The sequence below is a fragment of the Passer montanus genome, unplaced genomic scaffold, assembly GCF_014805655.1.
Source record: "Passer montanus isolate IOZ18808 unplaced genomic scaffold, ASM1480565v1 scaffold109, whole genome shotgun sequence".
Classification (NCBI taxonomy): domain Eukaryota; kingdom Metazoa; phylum Chordata; class Aves; order Passeriformes; family Passeridae; genus Passer; species Passer montanus.
In genome coordinates this window covers 2898766-2914535 of record NW_024357502.1, presented here as the reverse complement: position 1 = coordinate 2914535, position 15770 = coordinate 2898766, and the positions used below count along the sequence as shown (strand labels likewise).

At 49.2% G+C, this 15770-nt stretch overlaps 2 protein-coding genes across 7 annotated transcripts in view; one reads left to right on the top strand and one right to left on the bottom strand.

The window, feature by feature from the left end:
- RNF24 (ring finger protein 24) overlaps positions 1 to 5004 on the top strand; it is a 29919-nt gene extending 24915 nt beyond the window's left edge. For all 5 annotated transcript variants that reach the window (XM_039724541.1, XM_039724558.1, XM_039724530.1 and 2 more), the window contains 2 exons: positions 1775 to 1854; positions 3780 to 5004. In XM_039724541.1, the coding sequence (XP_039580475.1) occupies positions 1775 to 1854; positions 3780 to 3918 (219 nt within the window). In that variant the 3' untranslated portion in view covers positions 3919 to 5004. The remainder of the gene's footprint in view (positions 1 to 1774; positions 1855 to 3779) is intronic.
- A 1278-nt stretch (positions 5005 to 6282) lies between these two features.
- On the bottom strand, positions 6283 to 14192 carry PANK2 (pantothenate kinase 2). 2 transcript variants are annotated; one of them, XM_039724268.1, is made up of 6 exons: positions 13722 to 14192; positions 12364 to 12617; positions 11249 to 11425; positions 10901 to 11024; positions 9249 to 9374; positions 6283 to 8602 (listed from the first exon to the last, which is right to left on the bottom strand). In XM_039724268.1, the coding sequence occupies exons 1-6, from the start codon at positions 14175 to 14177 to the stop codon at positions 8552 to 8554; spliced, it is 1188 nt and encodes a 395-aa protein (XP_039580202.1). In that variant the 5' UTR covers positions 14178 to 14192; the 3' UTR covers positions 6283 to 8551. The 2 variants fall into 2 exon arrangements, with proteins under 2 accessions (XP_039580202.1, XP_039580210.1); XM_039724276.1 differs by having other exon boundaries at positions 13865 to 13998.
- Between the last annotated feature and the right edge of the window lie 1578 nt (positions 14193 to 15770).

Here is a 15770-nt window from a genome sequence, read left to right as displayed (position 1 = left end):
TATTTATTGTGTTCTTCTTATCACACTGATAAGAACTGTGGATAAGGGGAGGCCGAGGCAGTCTGGGCCGTGTATAAACAGTGTCCCTGAGCAGGGACTCTGCAGTACCCAGCACAGCTCCGGGCAGGGAGAGCTGAGATCAGGATAAACACGATCCCCGCTCCTTGGAGAGGCGGATCCACTCCTCCCTCCCTGCCCCCGAGGGCTCAAACACCTTCCTGTACCTCCATGGCCTTCCAGGCCTTTTGGGCCTGAGCGTTTCTATTCACAGCCCATTTTTCCTGATGAATTTGAGCAGGAATCTGCTGAAATCCCACGTCAAAGCACAGCCTGGATTGATTTATTTATTCCTCTAGAGATAACAAAAATGCCCACCCACATCCGGGCACGAGGCTGCTCATCTGCTCAGCACCAGCTCCAGTTGTTTCGAAAGCACTATTTATTTTATTTTAATCCCCTGAGCAGAGCCCATCCCACGTTTTATCCTGACCCTCCACTCCCCACAGCCCCCGGGGTAAATCCCAAGGGCCCCGGGGTTGTGAGCAGTCCCTGGTGCAGGCCCCTCTTTCTGATCCACTCCCTTCAAACCGACCTGCAGTGGGGTTTTTTTCGGCACACAGGCTTCAAAGCACTTCCTGGGGTGAGAAATGGGCTGGAGGAGGGATTTGGGAATGTGCCAGAGCCGGGAATGGCCTCAATAACGCTCAGCCCTCCTCCTCCACCTCTGTTCCCAGCTGTCTGCAGCTCTCCCAGCTTTTGGGGAGGACGAGGCCTCTGTGGGGAAGAGGACAGAGCTGTTCAAGCTCTTCCCTGGGATTTGGAAAAGCCTGGAAGGGTTCAGCTCAAAAAGATTCCGTTTTGGGCATTTGTATTTTGGCATTTGGAGGCAGTGTTGCTGGAAAGCAGAGGACGGGGTGGGAATTTTCCAACGTGATGGAGCAGCTTCCCGGAGCCCTGTGGAGGGAGAGCTCCCACCCAGCCCTTCCCTCCCTGGCTCTGCCTCTGGTTTTCCCCTTTTCCCATCATTCTGCCTCTCCCAGGCCCTGGGGGAGCTCAGGATGTGTTTTCCTCAGGGGTGACCCCAACACCTGCACCTGGCCCTGCTGCACTGAGACATCCCAGGCCAGGGAGGCCTGGAAAACCACCCAGGAATATCCAAAATCCCCTGGGATATCCAGGATGAGTCAGGAGGAATTGGCTGCGAGGTTGAAGGAGGTTTTGGCTGAGAAAACAGCCAGCAGCTTTCCCAGCCCTGGGACAGGCATGGCAACAATGCCATGGCCTTTTCCTCTTCCCAGAGGTGTCCCTGGGAATGCTGCCAGTCCCAGGGACCAGGCAGCAACGTGGGTCCATCCCCTGCACCCTGAAACCTCAAACACATCCCAGCTTTGGGATCCAACACGTCTGTGGCCTCTTCCAGCAGGAAAGGGAGACCCAAACCTCAGCCTGTGATCCTGAAGCTTGGGCAGCAAAATTTGGGAAGGCTTTAGGAGAAATTTCATCCCATGAGGGTGGGGAGTGAAATGCTTCCAGAGAAGCTGTGGCTGCCCCTGGATCCCTGGCAGTGTCCAAAACCAGGCTGGACAGGGCTTGGAGCTCCCGGGGAAAGTGGGAAGTGTCCCTGCCCATGGCAGGGGGTGGCACTGGGTGGTTTTTAAGGTCCTTTCCAACCCAAACCATTCCATATTTCCATGGTTTTAGCCACCTGGTAGTTTTTATTGGCAAATGTTGCCCCCTGAGCCCTGACATTCCCTGTGCATTCCACACCCTGCAGATCTGTGCCGTGTGCCTGGAGGAGTTCAAGCCCAAGGACGAGCTGGGGATCTGTCCCTGCAAACATGCCTTCCACAGGAAGTAAGTGGGGCCATGCCAGGGCAGGAGGGGCAGGAAAAGCCCCTCTGGGATCACCTGGGCCCTGTGGAGCAGCTGCAAAACTCAGTCACACTTGGGGGAGCTGGGGTGGAATTTTTAGGGTGCCCCGTGCTGAGTCAGCACTTGGCCGTGGTGATCCTCATGGATCCCTTCCAAGGCAGTCTGTAATTCCATGAAAAATGGAAATATATAGATTTAATTTATTCATTTTACAATACTTATTTTATAATAATATTTATTAATATAACATTTATTATTATTTTTATATTTATATATGTTACTTAATTATTTATTTCTATATATTTATATATATAAATATATATATAAAGCAAACCCACTAAAATTTATGTTACTATATATAATAATATTTTATATAACAGTACTATATAATATTCTATATGCTAAAACTACATCATATAAAATATCTATATATTACAGCTATTTTTATATTCTCTGTATATACATTATATATTTATATATTATATATTTTGCATATTTATACATTTACATATACACTATACTATATATACTGTATATATAGTATGTATAACTATGTAGTTATATATAACTATATATTAAATATATATTAGTTATATATTTAGTATATATTAAATATATTAAATAGTATATATTATATATATTAAATAGTATATATTGAATATATATTATATAACATCTTATATAACATATAAAATTATATATAATACATAATAGTATGATTACATAAAATATATAATAGTATTATTATGTCAGAGTTATTTACATAACTTTTATTTTATTTACCCATCCACATTATATACATGGTAGTGGATTATTGGTATATTATGTGCAGATTCTGTGTTTATAATTTCACAGACACCTTTTATTTTGTTTATTTTTTGGTAGGTGTATGCATTTTTATATCCCTATTATATAAATATAAATATAAATATAAATATAAATATAAATATAAATATAAATATAAATATTATATATAGAAAATATATAAAAATATATACATATGGATATATATATAATATAAATATATATATTAAAATATATAAATATATAATTTATATACAAAACATATCTATACAAAATCCCTGTATACAAACACAGAGAACCCCCCCAAAAAATCCCATTAAAACATAAAGGCACCCAAATGGTGAATTAAAAACTGGGCAGCAGCAAAGCTCCAGGGCAGAGGAGAGGGGCTTGGGGGGATTCTTACAGCTCCACATCCGTGTCAGGGGTCCCCAGTGATGTCAGGGGTCCCCATCAGTGTCAGGAGTGTCCCCAGTGAGGTCAGGTATCCCTAATGGTGTCAGGTGTGTCCCAAATGATGCCAGGGGTGTCCCCACCTGTATCAGGTGTGTCCCCACTGACATCAGGTGTGTCCCCAGTGATGTCAGGCGCATCTCCATCAGTGTCAGGCGTGTCCCCAGTGATGTCAGGTGTCCCCAGTGATGTCAGGCGTGTCCCCATCAGTGTCAGGCATGACCCCAGTCATGTCAGGCGTGTCCCCAATGATGTCAGGGGTCTCCAATTATGTCAGGGATGTCCCCACCTGTATCAGGTGTGTCCCCACTGGTATCAGGTATGTCCCCAGTGATGTCAGGCGCATCTCCATCAGTGTCAGGCGTGTCCCCAGTCCTGTCAGGTGTCCCCAGTGATGTGAGATGTGTCCCCATCAATGTCTGATGTGTCCCCAGTGATATCACTCGTGTCCCCAGTGATGTCAGGCGTGTCCCCATCAATGTAAGATGTGTCCCCAGTGAGGTCACTCATGTCCCCAATGATGTCAGGGGTCCCCAGTTATGTCAGGGATGTCCCCAACCTGTATCAGGTGTGTCCCCAGTGATGTCACACGTGTCCCCAGTGATGTCAGGCGTGTCCCCACTGACGCCCTGTGTCGCCGGTGTCCGCAGGTGCCTCATCAAGTGGCTGGAGGTGCGCAAGGTGTGTCCCCTGTGTAACATGCCGGTGCTGCAGCTGGCGCAGCTGCACGGCAAGCCGGACCCGGGCCCGCCGCAGGGGCCGCTGCCCGGCTCCCAGAACATCGTATAGTCCCTGCCGGGCCCGGCCCGCGGCGCTCGGACACAACCAAAGCACTTGGGCCGCAGCTGAGCAGCCCCGAATCCCGCCGGGATGAAGCCCGGGCTCGGATCCTCCGCCAGGGCCACCAGGGGACTCGGCATCCTGGGCACGCCATCCTTCTTCCAGCACCTCCCTTCCCCAGCCCCGCGGCCGCCGGGGAGCGGCGCGGTGGCACCCAGAGACCTCCGGAGCAGCGCCGCGGCCCCCGGCATCGCGGCCGCTTCCCGCTCCCTCCTCTTCGCCTTCGGTTCCTTTGCCTTCGCGGTTCCCGGCAGGAAATGCGGTCTCGCCCCTGGAGTCGCGCTGCGGGTCGGTGTCCCCTCGGCACCCGGTGTCACCCCCGGGGGTGGCTGTAAGGGGTGTCCCGGGTTTGGATTCCTCCTCTCCCTCTCGAGGGTGGCTGTCCCTCCTCCTCGGCTACCTCAGGGGTCTGGAGCTCCTGTGAGGGGCACCGTGCTGGCCTCAGCAGCAGCAGGAGAGCCACGGCGGGGGGGGCAGGCAGAAATCCCGGCCTTTGGGACGGTCCCGTCGCTTCCAGCCTGGCCCCGGGGCTCTGCGGGCAGCGGTTCCCCTTGCCAAAGCACCCAACCCCCTGTCCTCTCCGACCACGGGTTTTGGGTGTCCCCTGCCATCGTCACCAGGCGCATTCCCGGCCTTGGGGAGGGGGTGTCAGTATTACACGGCTTTCCCGGGCAGGGCTGGGGGGGCTCCTGGTGCTGTCCCCCCTCCCCAGAAAAACCCGGGACTGTTTATGGAGCGTGGAGCCTCATAGACGTGTTTGTACACTACAAATTCTGCAGCAGAATATTTTTTAAAACATTCGCTGGTTTTGGTTTTTGGTTTTTTGGTTTTTTTTTTTTCCTCTGTTTGTTTGGTTTTTTTGTAAGCTCTATTTTTGTATATTTAATTGCTATTTGAAAATTCTAATAATGCGTCTTTTTTGCTAATCACACTCTTCTTAAGGAAAAAACAGGAAAGAAAAAAAAAACAAACAAAAACAACCAAGAGTTTGCATGTGATTTGACTTGAAATGTAAATAAAAGCAGGTTTTGGAAGCGGGGGTGTGTTTGCAGGGGCTCGGTGTCCCCAGCAGGGGAGGGACCACAGGGCTGGAAGAGGGGCGGGTTTGGGGTTGGGGTCACATTGTCCATGTCCCTGTCCCGGAGCAGAGCCCATGGGGACAGGCTGGCTGCAGAGCACCCCAGAGCCCCCAGCCAAGAGGGATTTTGCAGGATCCAGGTGAGATTCCCTGCTTAGGGAGAGGCTTTTCCTCCCACCAACCTTCCCGGCCCAAATCCCGCAGGATGGGCAGGGTTCAGCTCCCGGCTCAGCGCTGCGGATCGCCGGGGCTGCAGCTCCAGCCCCGTGTCCTGCTCGCTTTGTTCCACTCCTCCTCTCCCTCGAGGCTCGGCCGGGCGGGTCCCGCAGTCCCCCTGGGCTGTGGCTGAGCCGGGGGCACCCCAGGGTGGGGTCCCGGTGTGCAGGGGGTGGCGGCACTCCCGTGTCCCGTCCCGCTGTCCCTGTCCCCATCCCTGCCTGCGGGGCTGCTGCCCTCTAGTGCCGGATCCACCGGGACACCACCCAACCCAGGGAATCCTTCGGATGAGCAGGAACCTTAAATCCCATCCCATTTCACCCTCTACCCTGGCAGGGACACCTTTCACCAGCCCAGGTTGCTCCCAGCCCTGTCCAGCCTGGCCTTGGGCACTTCCAGGGATCCAGGGGCAGCCACAGCTCCTCTGGGAAATCCATTCCAGGGCCCCCCCACCCTCACAGGGAACAATTCCTTCCCACTATCCCACCCAACCCTGCCCTCTGGCAATGGGAAGCCGTTCCCTCAATGTTGTTCACCTTCTCCAGAAGGATCCACAGGGACTGTGCTCCCTTACAGCCATTTTTGGGATGATGAGCTCGCTGGGTGACTTCCACTGCTGGGACAAAGTCTGGATCTCCCACGGAGCTGCTCAAAAAGTTAATTTTTGGTGTTTGCATCCCACAGCTCCTGCTCTGGATTGATGCTGGACCCTCCCCACCAATCCCATTGATAGCAACAATCAGTAATGAAGTTTTTCATCAAAGCCAAAACTGCTGCAATTTCCCCAGAATAATTAATGCTCTTTACATTATTTTTTCCTCTTCTTTAAAATGCTTTGAAATACAGGTGATTCCCAGAGCCTGAAACATGCAGGATCAAGGATTGCCAACAATTAATTCCAAGAAGCTAAAAACCAAGTGGGGTCAACCCCAATTCCCCAGCACATTCCTGCTCATTCCCACCAACGTCCATCCCACTGTGCTGGAGCTCCAAGAATGAGACATAAAGCAAACAAAGGGTTTGAAGCATATAAAAAATAACTAATATTTTATACAAGAAGAAAAAAAATAAAGCAGTTTACAAAAAAGGAATAGACAATAAGCCAGGAACTTTGGTGCTGGGATCAGACTGTGCTGGAGCTACTCCAAAATCCAGAGAAAAAGGAGTTACACAGGCTCAGGTGCAGAGTGAGGAAGGGGAAAAGCTGCAGGATGCTGAGCCCAGGGACTGGGGTGGATCAGGCTCTGGGATTGCTGCTGGCAATTCCCAGCCCTGCAGAGATTTCCCAGCTCTCCACAGCAGAACCGTGGCAAGGTGGCCTCTGCTCCCAAGGCTGCTGTGCTTAATGAAAGCCAGGCTTTTTCCTGTGGATCTCAAGAATTCCCACACCCTCCCTCCCTGACCTGTCACATCAAGGAGCCACACGTGTCCCAGGCACACAGACATTCCAAAAAGCCAAAGTTTCTGTGCTTTTTCCACGAGTTTTGGCCGTGAGGGTGGGTGAAAGGCCAGCCAGGTACACGTGTGTTAAATTTTGGGTGGTGAGTCTAGAAACCCTTCAGTCAGCACTCTGGAAATGGAGATGTTTTTAATGGAGAGTTTGGGAACCTTTGTGTGATTTTACAAGGAGTGAAGAATAAATGAGAACTTGAACTCAGCTGATCCCAAACAGGGTGCCCAGAGAAGCTGTGGCTGCCCCTGGGTCCCTGGAAGTGCCCAAGGCCAGGCTGGATGGGGCTTGGAGCAACTCCCACATGAGCCCTGTGCTCTTTTCCCTGATTTTACTGTGATTTTAGAGTTTAGAGACAAACACAGATCTCCCCAGCAGAGCAATCATCCTCTGAACCTGTAGTTTCCTCCCTTTTCAGAGGGAAGTCCACACAAGGAATCCACCTTGGAGTGCTCAGATCTTGGGATACAGCAACAGGCAGAGCTGGGTGGGATTCACACAGCAGGGAAGGGCTCGGGGCAGTCCAGCACTTCCAGCCAGGCTCACAAGGGAATCAGAGAAAAACTGGAATTGGAAAAAATTCCAAAAAATTGGAAATGGGTTTCTCTGGGAAGAAACCAGGACTGGAAGGGTGTGTTGGGGTCAGGGTGATGGTCATTCTGATATCCTGGGACAAACCCTGACACCATGACCTGATCTGAAGGATCTGAACAGCTTTCCCTGTGCTCCACAGAGCTCCTTGCTGGGAAGCCAGAGCACTTCCAAAGCTGTGTCTCCATGAGCTCCCATGCTGAGGGAAGGTGCAGATACCTCATTGCTTTTAGAGAGCATTTATTGAGTGTGCAGGATCCATTCCAACCCCCCATCCCCGGGGTGCAACTTCCACAGGGGCTCCACACTGCAGAATCCTGCTCACAGGCTGTGTGGCAGCATGCACAGGGAAAAGAGGGAGTACAGCATGCATGGAAAGGGGAGAACTGCCCCAAAATGACAGGAGTGCAGCCATGAAAAATGTCACATGGAGTATTACAAAAATCCAAGTGTGACTGAAGGAAGTGTCTCTTTGGTGGAGTTTGGTAACAGAGAGAAAACCCCAGACAAACAAACATACAAGGAATATCCCTATTCCAGCCTCAAATTTAGATCTCAGGGCTGGAGGCTGACTGACACCCCTGACACCATCCCAGAGGGTGCTGAGGAGGGCTGGAGGCTGCAGTGGGACTCACCCTGAGGCACAGACCCGAGCTCTGCTGTCCCATCCCTGGGACAGAGACAAGGACATGGGATAAATGAAGCCTGGCTGGCAGCACAGCTGTGTCCCAGTGTGGATCCAGTGGGCCACATGGAGTTAGTTACACACACCAGGGCTGTGCTGATGCTCTTCCCCCTTCACAGACCATTTTCCAGCACGTGGAGAACCTCTGATTGTGAACACAGAACTGACCTGGGCACTTGGCACTCCAAGGAATCCCAATGGAAGGAGCAGAGCGTCCCTGCTCTGCTTTGTCACCGTCATTAAACATGGAGTAAAATTACAAAAATTCCCCTAAAAAGGGCAATTCCATGTGACTGAAATGCCCCCCAGACCTTCCCATACACCCCCACGTCCAGCCAGTGTATTCCAATCACATCCTTTGGAACAAACCTGTGCTGTAATCCCGGATGGATTTAAACTCCTCCAGACACCCATCCCCACGCTGTCCCCTCAGGCCACCACAGTGCAACAGTCTCAGTGGGGGCTGTGACACAAAACATGGGCTCAGTGACCCCCAAAGCACGGGCTCAGTGGCCCAGGGAGTGCCCTGAATCCACAGGTCCAACACAGATCCTGCAAGGAGTCAGGCTGAGTCCAGGAGTCCCAGGAGAGCACCGACAGCGCCGAAGTAACCCTGAGGAGCAGATGGGGATATCCAGTGAAAATCCATGAAATGTGTTTCCTGACACAGGAACAGCAATGCCCACAGAATCAGGGAATGGCTGGGGTTGGAAAGGACCTTCAAGACACCCAGTGCCACCCCCTGTCACAGACAAGGACACCTTCCACTATGCCAGGTGGCTCCAAGCCCTGTCCAACCTGGCCTTGGACACTGCCAGGGATCCAGGGGCAGCCACAGCTGCTCTGAGAAATGCATTCCAGGGCCTCATCACCCTCACAGGGAACAATTCCTTCCCAATATCCCATCCATCCCTGCCCTCTGGCAGTGGGAAGCCATTCCCTTTGTCCTGTCACTCTATCCCTTGTCCAAGTCCCTCTCCAGCTTTCCTTTAGGCACTGGAAAGTCTCCCTGGAGCCTTCCCTTCTCCAGGCTATTACACACAGTTTAATTTTAACAACATATAAAGGAGAGGAGAAAGATACAACTAGGTTAGTACATGATAAAATAGAAAATAAAATAAAATAAAGCTGTGGCTATAGCAGCAAAGCCCTGAGCTCCTCCTGCACCGTGTGCACCCAACAGCTCCATGTGGCTCTTTCCAGAGCGCTCCAAGGATTTGTATTTTTGTCATGAGACAAATTTTAAAAGGAAATTTTACCTCATGTTCCAAGAAAAGTGCTTTTAACTGTCCCTTAGACCAGTAGTCCAGGGCATAGGCCAGGAGCCTCATGGAGATGGTGTTGATCCGAAGGAAGTTGCCCACGAACACCACACGGTTGATGTTCTGCAAGTGTTAAGGGAAAACAGAAGGAATATTAAGGCTAAATTCTATTTTCTGCTTGCAATGATAAAAACCCTATGTGGGGAAGGGTCTGGAGCACCAGAAGCTGGGAAGGGGCTCAGCCTGGAGAAAAGGAGGCTCAGGGGGGCCCTTGTGGCTCTGCACAGCTCCTGACAGGAGGGGACAGCCGGGGGGTTCGGGCTGTGCTCCAGGGAACAGGGACAGGAGGAGAGGGAACGGCCTCAGGCTGGGCCAGGGGAGCTTTAGATTGGATATTTGGGCAAGTTTCCACCCCAAAAGAGTGGTCAAGCATTGGCACAGCTGCCCGGGGCAGTGGTGGAGTCCCCATTCCTGGAGGGATTTAAAAGCCGTGTGGATGTGGCACTTTGGGACATGGTCAGTGGTGGCCTTGGCCTTGGACTGGATGATCTTAAAGGACTTCACCAACCTAAATGGCTCTGAAATTCTATGAATTAAGTTCCTGCTGAAAGTGTCTGGCAGAACGTGCAGAACACCCCACACAATTCCATCAGAAAGAAGGACCAGGCCATTTTAAGCCACCCTTCTCCTCAGACTCTCCCAGAAATTCCCAGGCCAAACTACAGCCTTTCTAACTCAGGAATTTGGATAGAACAGCTGATTTTCCTACAAAATCCTTATACTGCCTGGGAACACTGCTCATCAAGTGCCACCTGCCTCCCCTCCTCTCAGATCTGGCCTTTGATTCATCATGAAATAGCTGAGGGATTTTACTGTTAAACTGGTGGGGAAAAACTGCTTAAGAGCCCATAATCAACACAATTTTTAAAGAAAGAAAAAGACCAACCAAGCAGTGATTATTTTGGATTTAAACCAGACCTCCAGCTTTACTTTTCCATCCCAAAATAGTTCTGATCCAAGCTCTGAAGCTTTCTTGTTCTCCAACATGAAAACAATTCAGTTCCTCCTCTTTCTGAGGAACCAGATCAAGTCTCACCTGCTCCTGCACTTACAAACTTCTATGGATTTTCCTTCCCTCCCCACACTGATTAACACTTCCCCTGAACTATTCAGGATGCTCTTTTCATTCTGCTGAGCTCCAGAACAAGGAATTAGCAGATGCATTTATGAGCAAGGCTGTTCAGGACATGTCTTGCCTCATTTTGGCTGCAGAGCAGAGAAGCCAGGAGGATGCTGGATTCCATCAGCCCATCCTATGGAAGCAGGCTCAGGATGGAGTGCAGAGCAGGTCCCTGCTCTTTCATAGCCCTGTACAATGCTGCTTGACATGAATGCAACAAGGCAGCACTGTAAAGAAGCTGAAAGCACAGAGATGCAGCAATGCCTGTGGTGGGGCTTGGCCAAAAAATCCAGAGTAACTCATAAAAACAGCACAGGAGAAGATATCCAGCCCCTACACCCTCTATCCCTCCTTTCCTCCTCTCCCACTGCTTCCCAGAGCTGTTCCCAAAGAGAGGCACCTTCCTCAAGCAGGCAACAGCACACAGGTGATGTTTCAGGCAGGGAGCAAGAGAAGATTCCCAAAATACCTCATTAAGGGCACACATCCGTGCTATGGAGCCGATGTTGTTGGTGATGGTGATTAAAGTGGCCTTGGCCAGGTCCTCCTTGCTGACAGATTCCCTCTTCTCCTTGCTCATCATGTTTCCAAAGCTGTAAAGACAGTTTTGGGGTTAAAGGTCCCATCAGAATTCCAGGGGAAAATGGGAACTGCTAATTTAACCCAAGGACTCATTTCTATCTTCAAAAAGCATTGCTACCCACAACTTAGATCTCTTAGGAATGGTTGCTCTCCTAAGGCACCTAAATCCAGTTTTTCATCCTTGCAGGATCTCCAGGGGAAACAAAACCACCATGAGACCCAGGCAGGGCGTTACCTGGATGCCACAGCCCAGCCTGGCAGCCCGAAGCGCTCGTAGTCTCCTCCGTAGATGTCCCTCACCAGTTTGTCCACCTTGGTGCTGTCCCCGTGGGATGCCATCTCCAGGGCCTCCTCAAACGTGGAGCAGCCCGTCAGAAGGCAGCAGAGGCCAAAGAAGGTTCCCCCTCCAAGGCTGCAAGTAAAGCAAAGTGAAAATGAAAGCTCAGATTGTTCAGCTCTGCATCCCAGTTCACTCAGGTCACCCCATTCCTGACCTCTTTTTTTAGGGAAAACCATGGAAAGGCAGCATTTTCCTCAAAGTCTGTTCCTCTCACGTGACCTAGAGGCTGTAAGGAATCCCTCACAGCCTTCTGCACTGTGAGAAATGAGAAATTTTGTAAAATTTTTTATGTTACACTGTCCACTTTCTTCCCAGCATCCAAAGACATTAATCTTAAAATAAATGTTAGTTCTGAGGGATAACTGGAGTGTGAGGGCAGAGATATCCAAATATTGGGGCAAAAACTCTGTCTTGTTCACTTTACATCACATAGATGCCACTCATAATGTCTAGTAAGAGTAAGAACTGTACTGAGTGAATTTAAAATTATTATCATTATCATTACTACTACTGCCTTTCAGGGAATCCAGGAAAGCCTAATGCCACAGAACTCTGTGGCTCTGCCAGGACACAAAAGCCACATCTTCAAGATGTGGCTTTTGTCATTCCCACTGGGGAATGACTGCTATGCCATTATCCCTTCCACCAAAATCTAGCAACTTCTGGAAGTCAAGATGGGAGTCTCAACTTCTTGGATCAAAGCTAAGAGTTAACAACCCCAAACTATGTAATCTCATAAAAGAAATAAATAAAGCCCTTAAATTCCTGCAGCAGAGCAACTGTAAAACCAGCTTTGATGGAGACTGACTGCAGTAAAGACACTAAATCATGAAATCCACATCCTCTTTTCCAGGAGGGATCTTTGTTGGCAGGGAGTCACTGCAGTAGGAGCAGAAGCTTGGTAATTCCCCTCACCACCTTTATTGCAGCTCATCCCTGAAAATGCCATTTGCAAAGCAGGAATGTGCTCCAGACCCTAAAATCCAAGTCCCTTTACCCCCAGCACTCACCTGGTGCCTGTTACCCGTTTGTAGTTGTCTTTGGAATAGACAGCCAAAATGCTGACCCCTGAGCCAATGTTCACCAGGAGGAGAGGGTAGGGATTCTCCAGGTTGAATGGGAGCTTCTGGCACCTCTCAGCATCCGTGGGGTTCTCAAAATAGTAACACTCTGAGTGTCCATTGAAGCCCACAGAGTCGATGTACAGCACTCCTTTCACAAGGCAGTCCAGCTCGTCCAGCTTACAAAGCTCAAGGTCACCCATCTGGTGGGAAGGAAAAAAGAGGAATATTGAAGATTAGCCAGGGACTTGAAGTATTTATGCTCAGGGTTGGAAAAATGCATTCACTGCCAGCTCAGTCCAGCTATATCCATGCTCCCTGCAGAGGATGAGGGAGAATGGATCACAGGAGAGCACAGGGACTCCTAAGAACAGCAGCCCTCGGGTGAGGAACAGGGGAAAACAATCTGGATCCACAGATGGACACTGGGAGAATTCCCACAGCCCTGATGCTGAGGCACTGCTGTGAAAAGCCAGGAAAATTTGCATTGTTTGATCAAAATACCCCACAAAACCCATCCAAAGGAGCATAAAAAAAAAGTGAGGAAGTTATAAAATCGTTTTCCCCTCATGTCACTGCCTTGACTAAAATTGGGTATTAGGAAAACAGAAACAGTTGTGTTACCCATGATAGTGGTAGAATCCCCATCCCTGGAGGGATTTAAAAGCCATGTGGATGTGGCACTTGGGAACATGGATCAGTGGTGGCCTTGGCAGCGCTGGATTTGATGATCTTAGAAGGCTTTTCACCCTTAATGATTCTCTAAAAGCCTCCTTATTTGCATTTTTCCAAGCCCTGACTAAACAAATATTTATCACACAATTTTCACCATGAACAAGAACCCCACTAAGAATGAAGCCACATGATGATGTCCAACCCCAACTATGAACTTCCTGACAGTTACATTTACCACCAAATATGCCTGAACCTCAACCAGCTCATTCACACAGGTGTTAAGAAATGAAACCAGGCGAGCAAAGGAAGAAAACAAAGCAGGAGAAAGACAGCAATGAGTAAAAAAAAAAACAATGAAAAGACTGAGATTAGCACAAGAGATTAAAAATAGAGAGGAAGATGTGCAAGAAAGATCATTAGTGGACAATTTTAGAGCTACATTCAGGGCAGGAAGTGTTTTAATTTGGAGATGCCAACTTGACTCCACATGCCAAGTTTAACAGGAGTTAGAGACAGCATCAAAACACAGATTTAGAGAAATTTTAGAGCGCGCAGAGAAAAGTTTCCAGCTTTAAGCTTTCAAAGCAACGTCACTACCAGATCCTAATGGTATAGAAGCCAAAAATGCCTACTGTGAGAAAGTCCTGCTCAAATTTGTACGCTCCACCTCCCGTGGCACATAAGGTGGTGTGGAGGCTCGAGAAGTGCTTTTCGCTTCCCATTTGGATAAAAGCAGGCATGTCATGGGTAGGAAAGCGTATAAAGTGCAGATTGCCTTTACGTCCACACAGGGTAAGGTCCCTGAGCTCAAGGTGCACATCCCGAATGCCTGTGGAGCCATAGGCTACGTTTGATGTCAGGTATTTGCGGATGCTTTTCAGGTTTTCCACTTCTTCCTCTTCCTCTTCGGCCGTGATGTCCTTGGGTTCAAAATAAACCAGTTTGACCAAGGTTCCTCCGATGTCCAAGCCAAACCAGGGGAAGACTGGAGAGAGAAGAGAAAGACTAAATGAGACAGGGTATGGCACAGCCACAGCACGAGCACCTTTGGACTTGATGGTCTTTAAGATCCCCTCCCATAAAACCATCCTGTGATTCTATGAAAACAGTTTTCACTGAATTAATTAATGCAGTTCTCTGAGGACCCATGTGGTCTCTCCATTCTCAGGAATGCTGTCTTTGACACAGCTCATGTTCGAATATCTGCTGTACAACACTCAACCCCTGACATCCCTCCCCACAGGTCTGACAGCTTCCCTAGCCCTGCCAGATCCTGCTGCAGGTTTAATCCCCAGCTATTCCTTTACCCAAGTTCTGAACCAGAGCCAGAGGCACGGATAACACCAGTGCTTTTACATCAAAGGGATGTACAAACGTTCCCTAATTACAACACAGAGCTGAGGTAGACGAGTAATCAAAGATGCCGCAGGGAGACAAAAACAAATGTCTAATTGGATTATTTTATTAGTCAAATTCCCCCATGGTACAAAATATGCATCGGTGTCAGGCCCAGCAACATTTACAGCTGTGTTAGATAATGAGCTTCTTGGAAAAGATCAAGAGAAACCCCTGATCTGATGGAATCTGCGATTAGAGCTGGGAACTGGAACAGATTAATACCACTATTAATGAGCTAAAGCAGAGGCTGGAGCTAACGAGATGCACAGGATCCAGAGCAAAGGGAAAAATGTAGCCACATGGAAGGGCTTATGGGAGCAGGAGTCAATCCTTGTGGCAGCTTCCAGAAGGAAAAAAGGAACTTCCAGAAAATAAACCTCAATAATGGAATCAGAAATGTTGGAGAAGACCTCCACAACTCCACAATCCCAACCATTAACCCAGCACTGCCAAGGCCACTACTGATCCACGTCCCCAAGTGCCACATTCACATGGCTGTTAAATCCCTCCAGGAATGGGGACTCCAACACTGCCCCGGGCACCTGTGCCAATGCTTGACCACTCTTTTGGGGTGGAAACTTTCCAAATATCCAATCTAGACCTCCCCTGGCCCAGCCTGAGGCTGTTCCATCTCCTCCTGTCCCTGTTCCCTGGCTGTCCCCTCCTGGCAGGAGCTGTGCAGAGCCACAAGGTCCCCCCTGAGCCTCCTTTTCTCCAGGCTGAGCCCCTTTCCAGCCCACTCTGCTTTTCCTGGGACTCCAGATCCTTCCCCAGCTCTGGACATGTTCCAGCATAGATGTTACCAAAGTTCCTTTGGAGAACAGGATCTTGGGTTTTAGTAAAATTCCTTACCTGCAAACAGATAAGGATGGAACATGGAGAAGCCCTCATTCCTCTCCCTTTGGAGCAAGAATGTTCCCTGAAGAGCCTGGCACGAGGCAATCTCTGCACAGGCAGCAGCCTGACAAGTTGGAGGACATATTCTCTCCTAGGCTGATTTATCTGGTGGCTGTACAGCCCCTTCCAAAGCTTTCTGGCTCCTGGCAGCAGCAGCTCCCCACAGTATTTTTAATCCACCAAGTTATTTTTATGTATTTCCACAGAGGCCACCCCCAACCATCACCAAAGGAAATCTTGAAAGAAGATGCAGGCTCTATTTTCGGAGACGCATCCAAACCCCAATCACTCTCCGTTTCAGAGGCATTTACTTCAAACAAGCACAGACACAAAAATAACTTTTCATGAATGAAAGGCAAAGGATCTGAATGGCAGCTCAACAGAGG

Bases quoted from the DNA above. Each gene is read 5' to 3' on its own strand.
- PANK2 (XM_039724268.1), bottom strand. From the start codon at position 14,177: ATGGTTTTATGGGAGGGGATCTTAAAGACCATCAAGTCCAAAGGTGCT. The intron at 11,025-11,248 runs GTAACGCCCTGC...CTGTCTTTACAG, and splicing joins GGCTGGGCTGTGGCATCCAG to CTTTGGAAACATGATGAGCA. The intron at 9,375-10,900 runs GTATTTTGGGAA...TAACACTTGCAG, and splicing joins GGATGTGTGCCCTTAATGAG to AACATCAACCGTGTGGTGTT.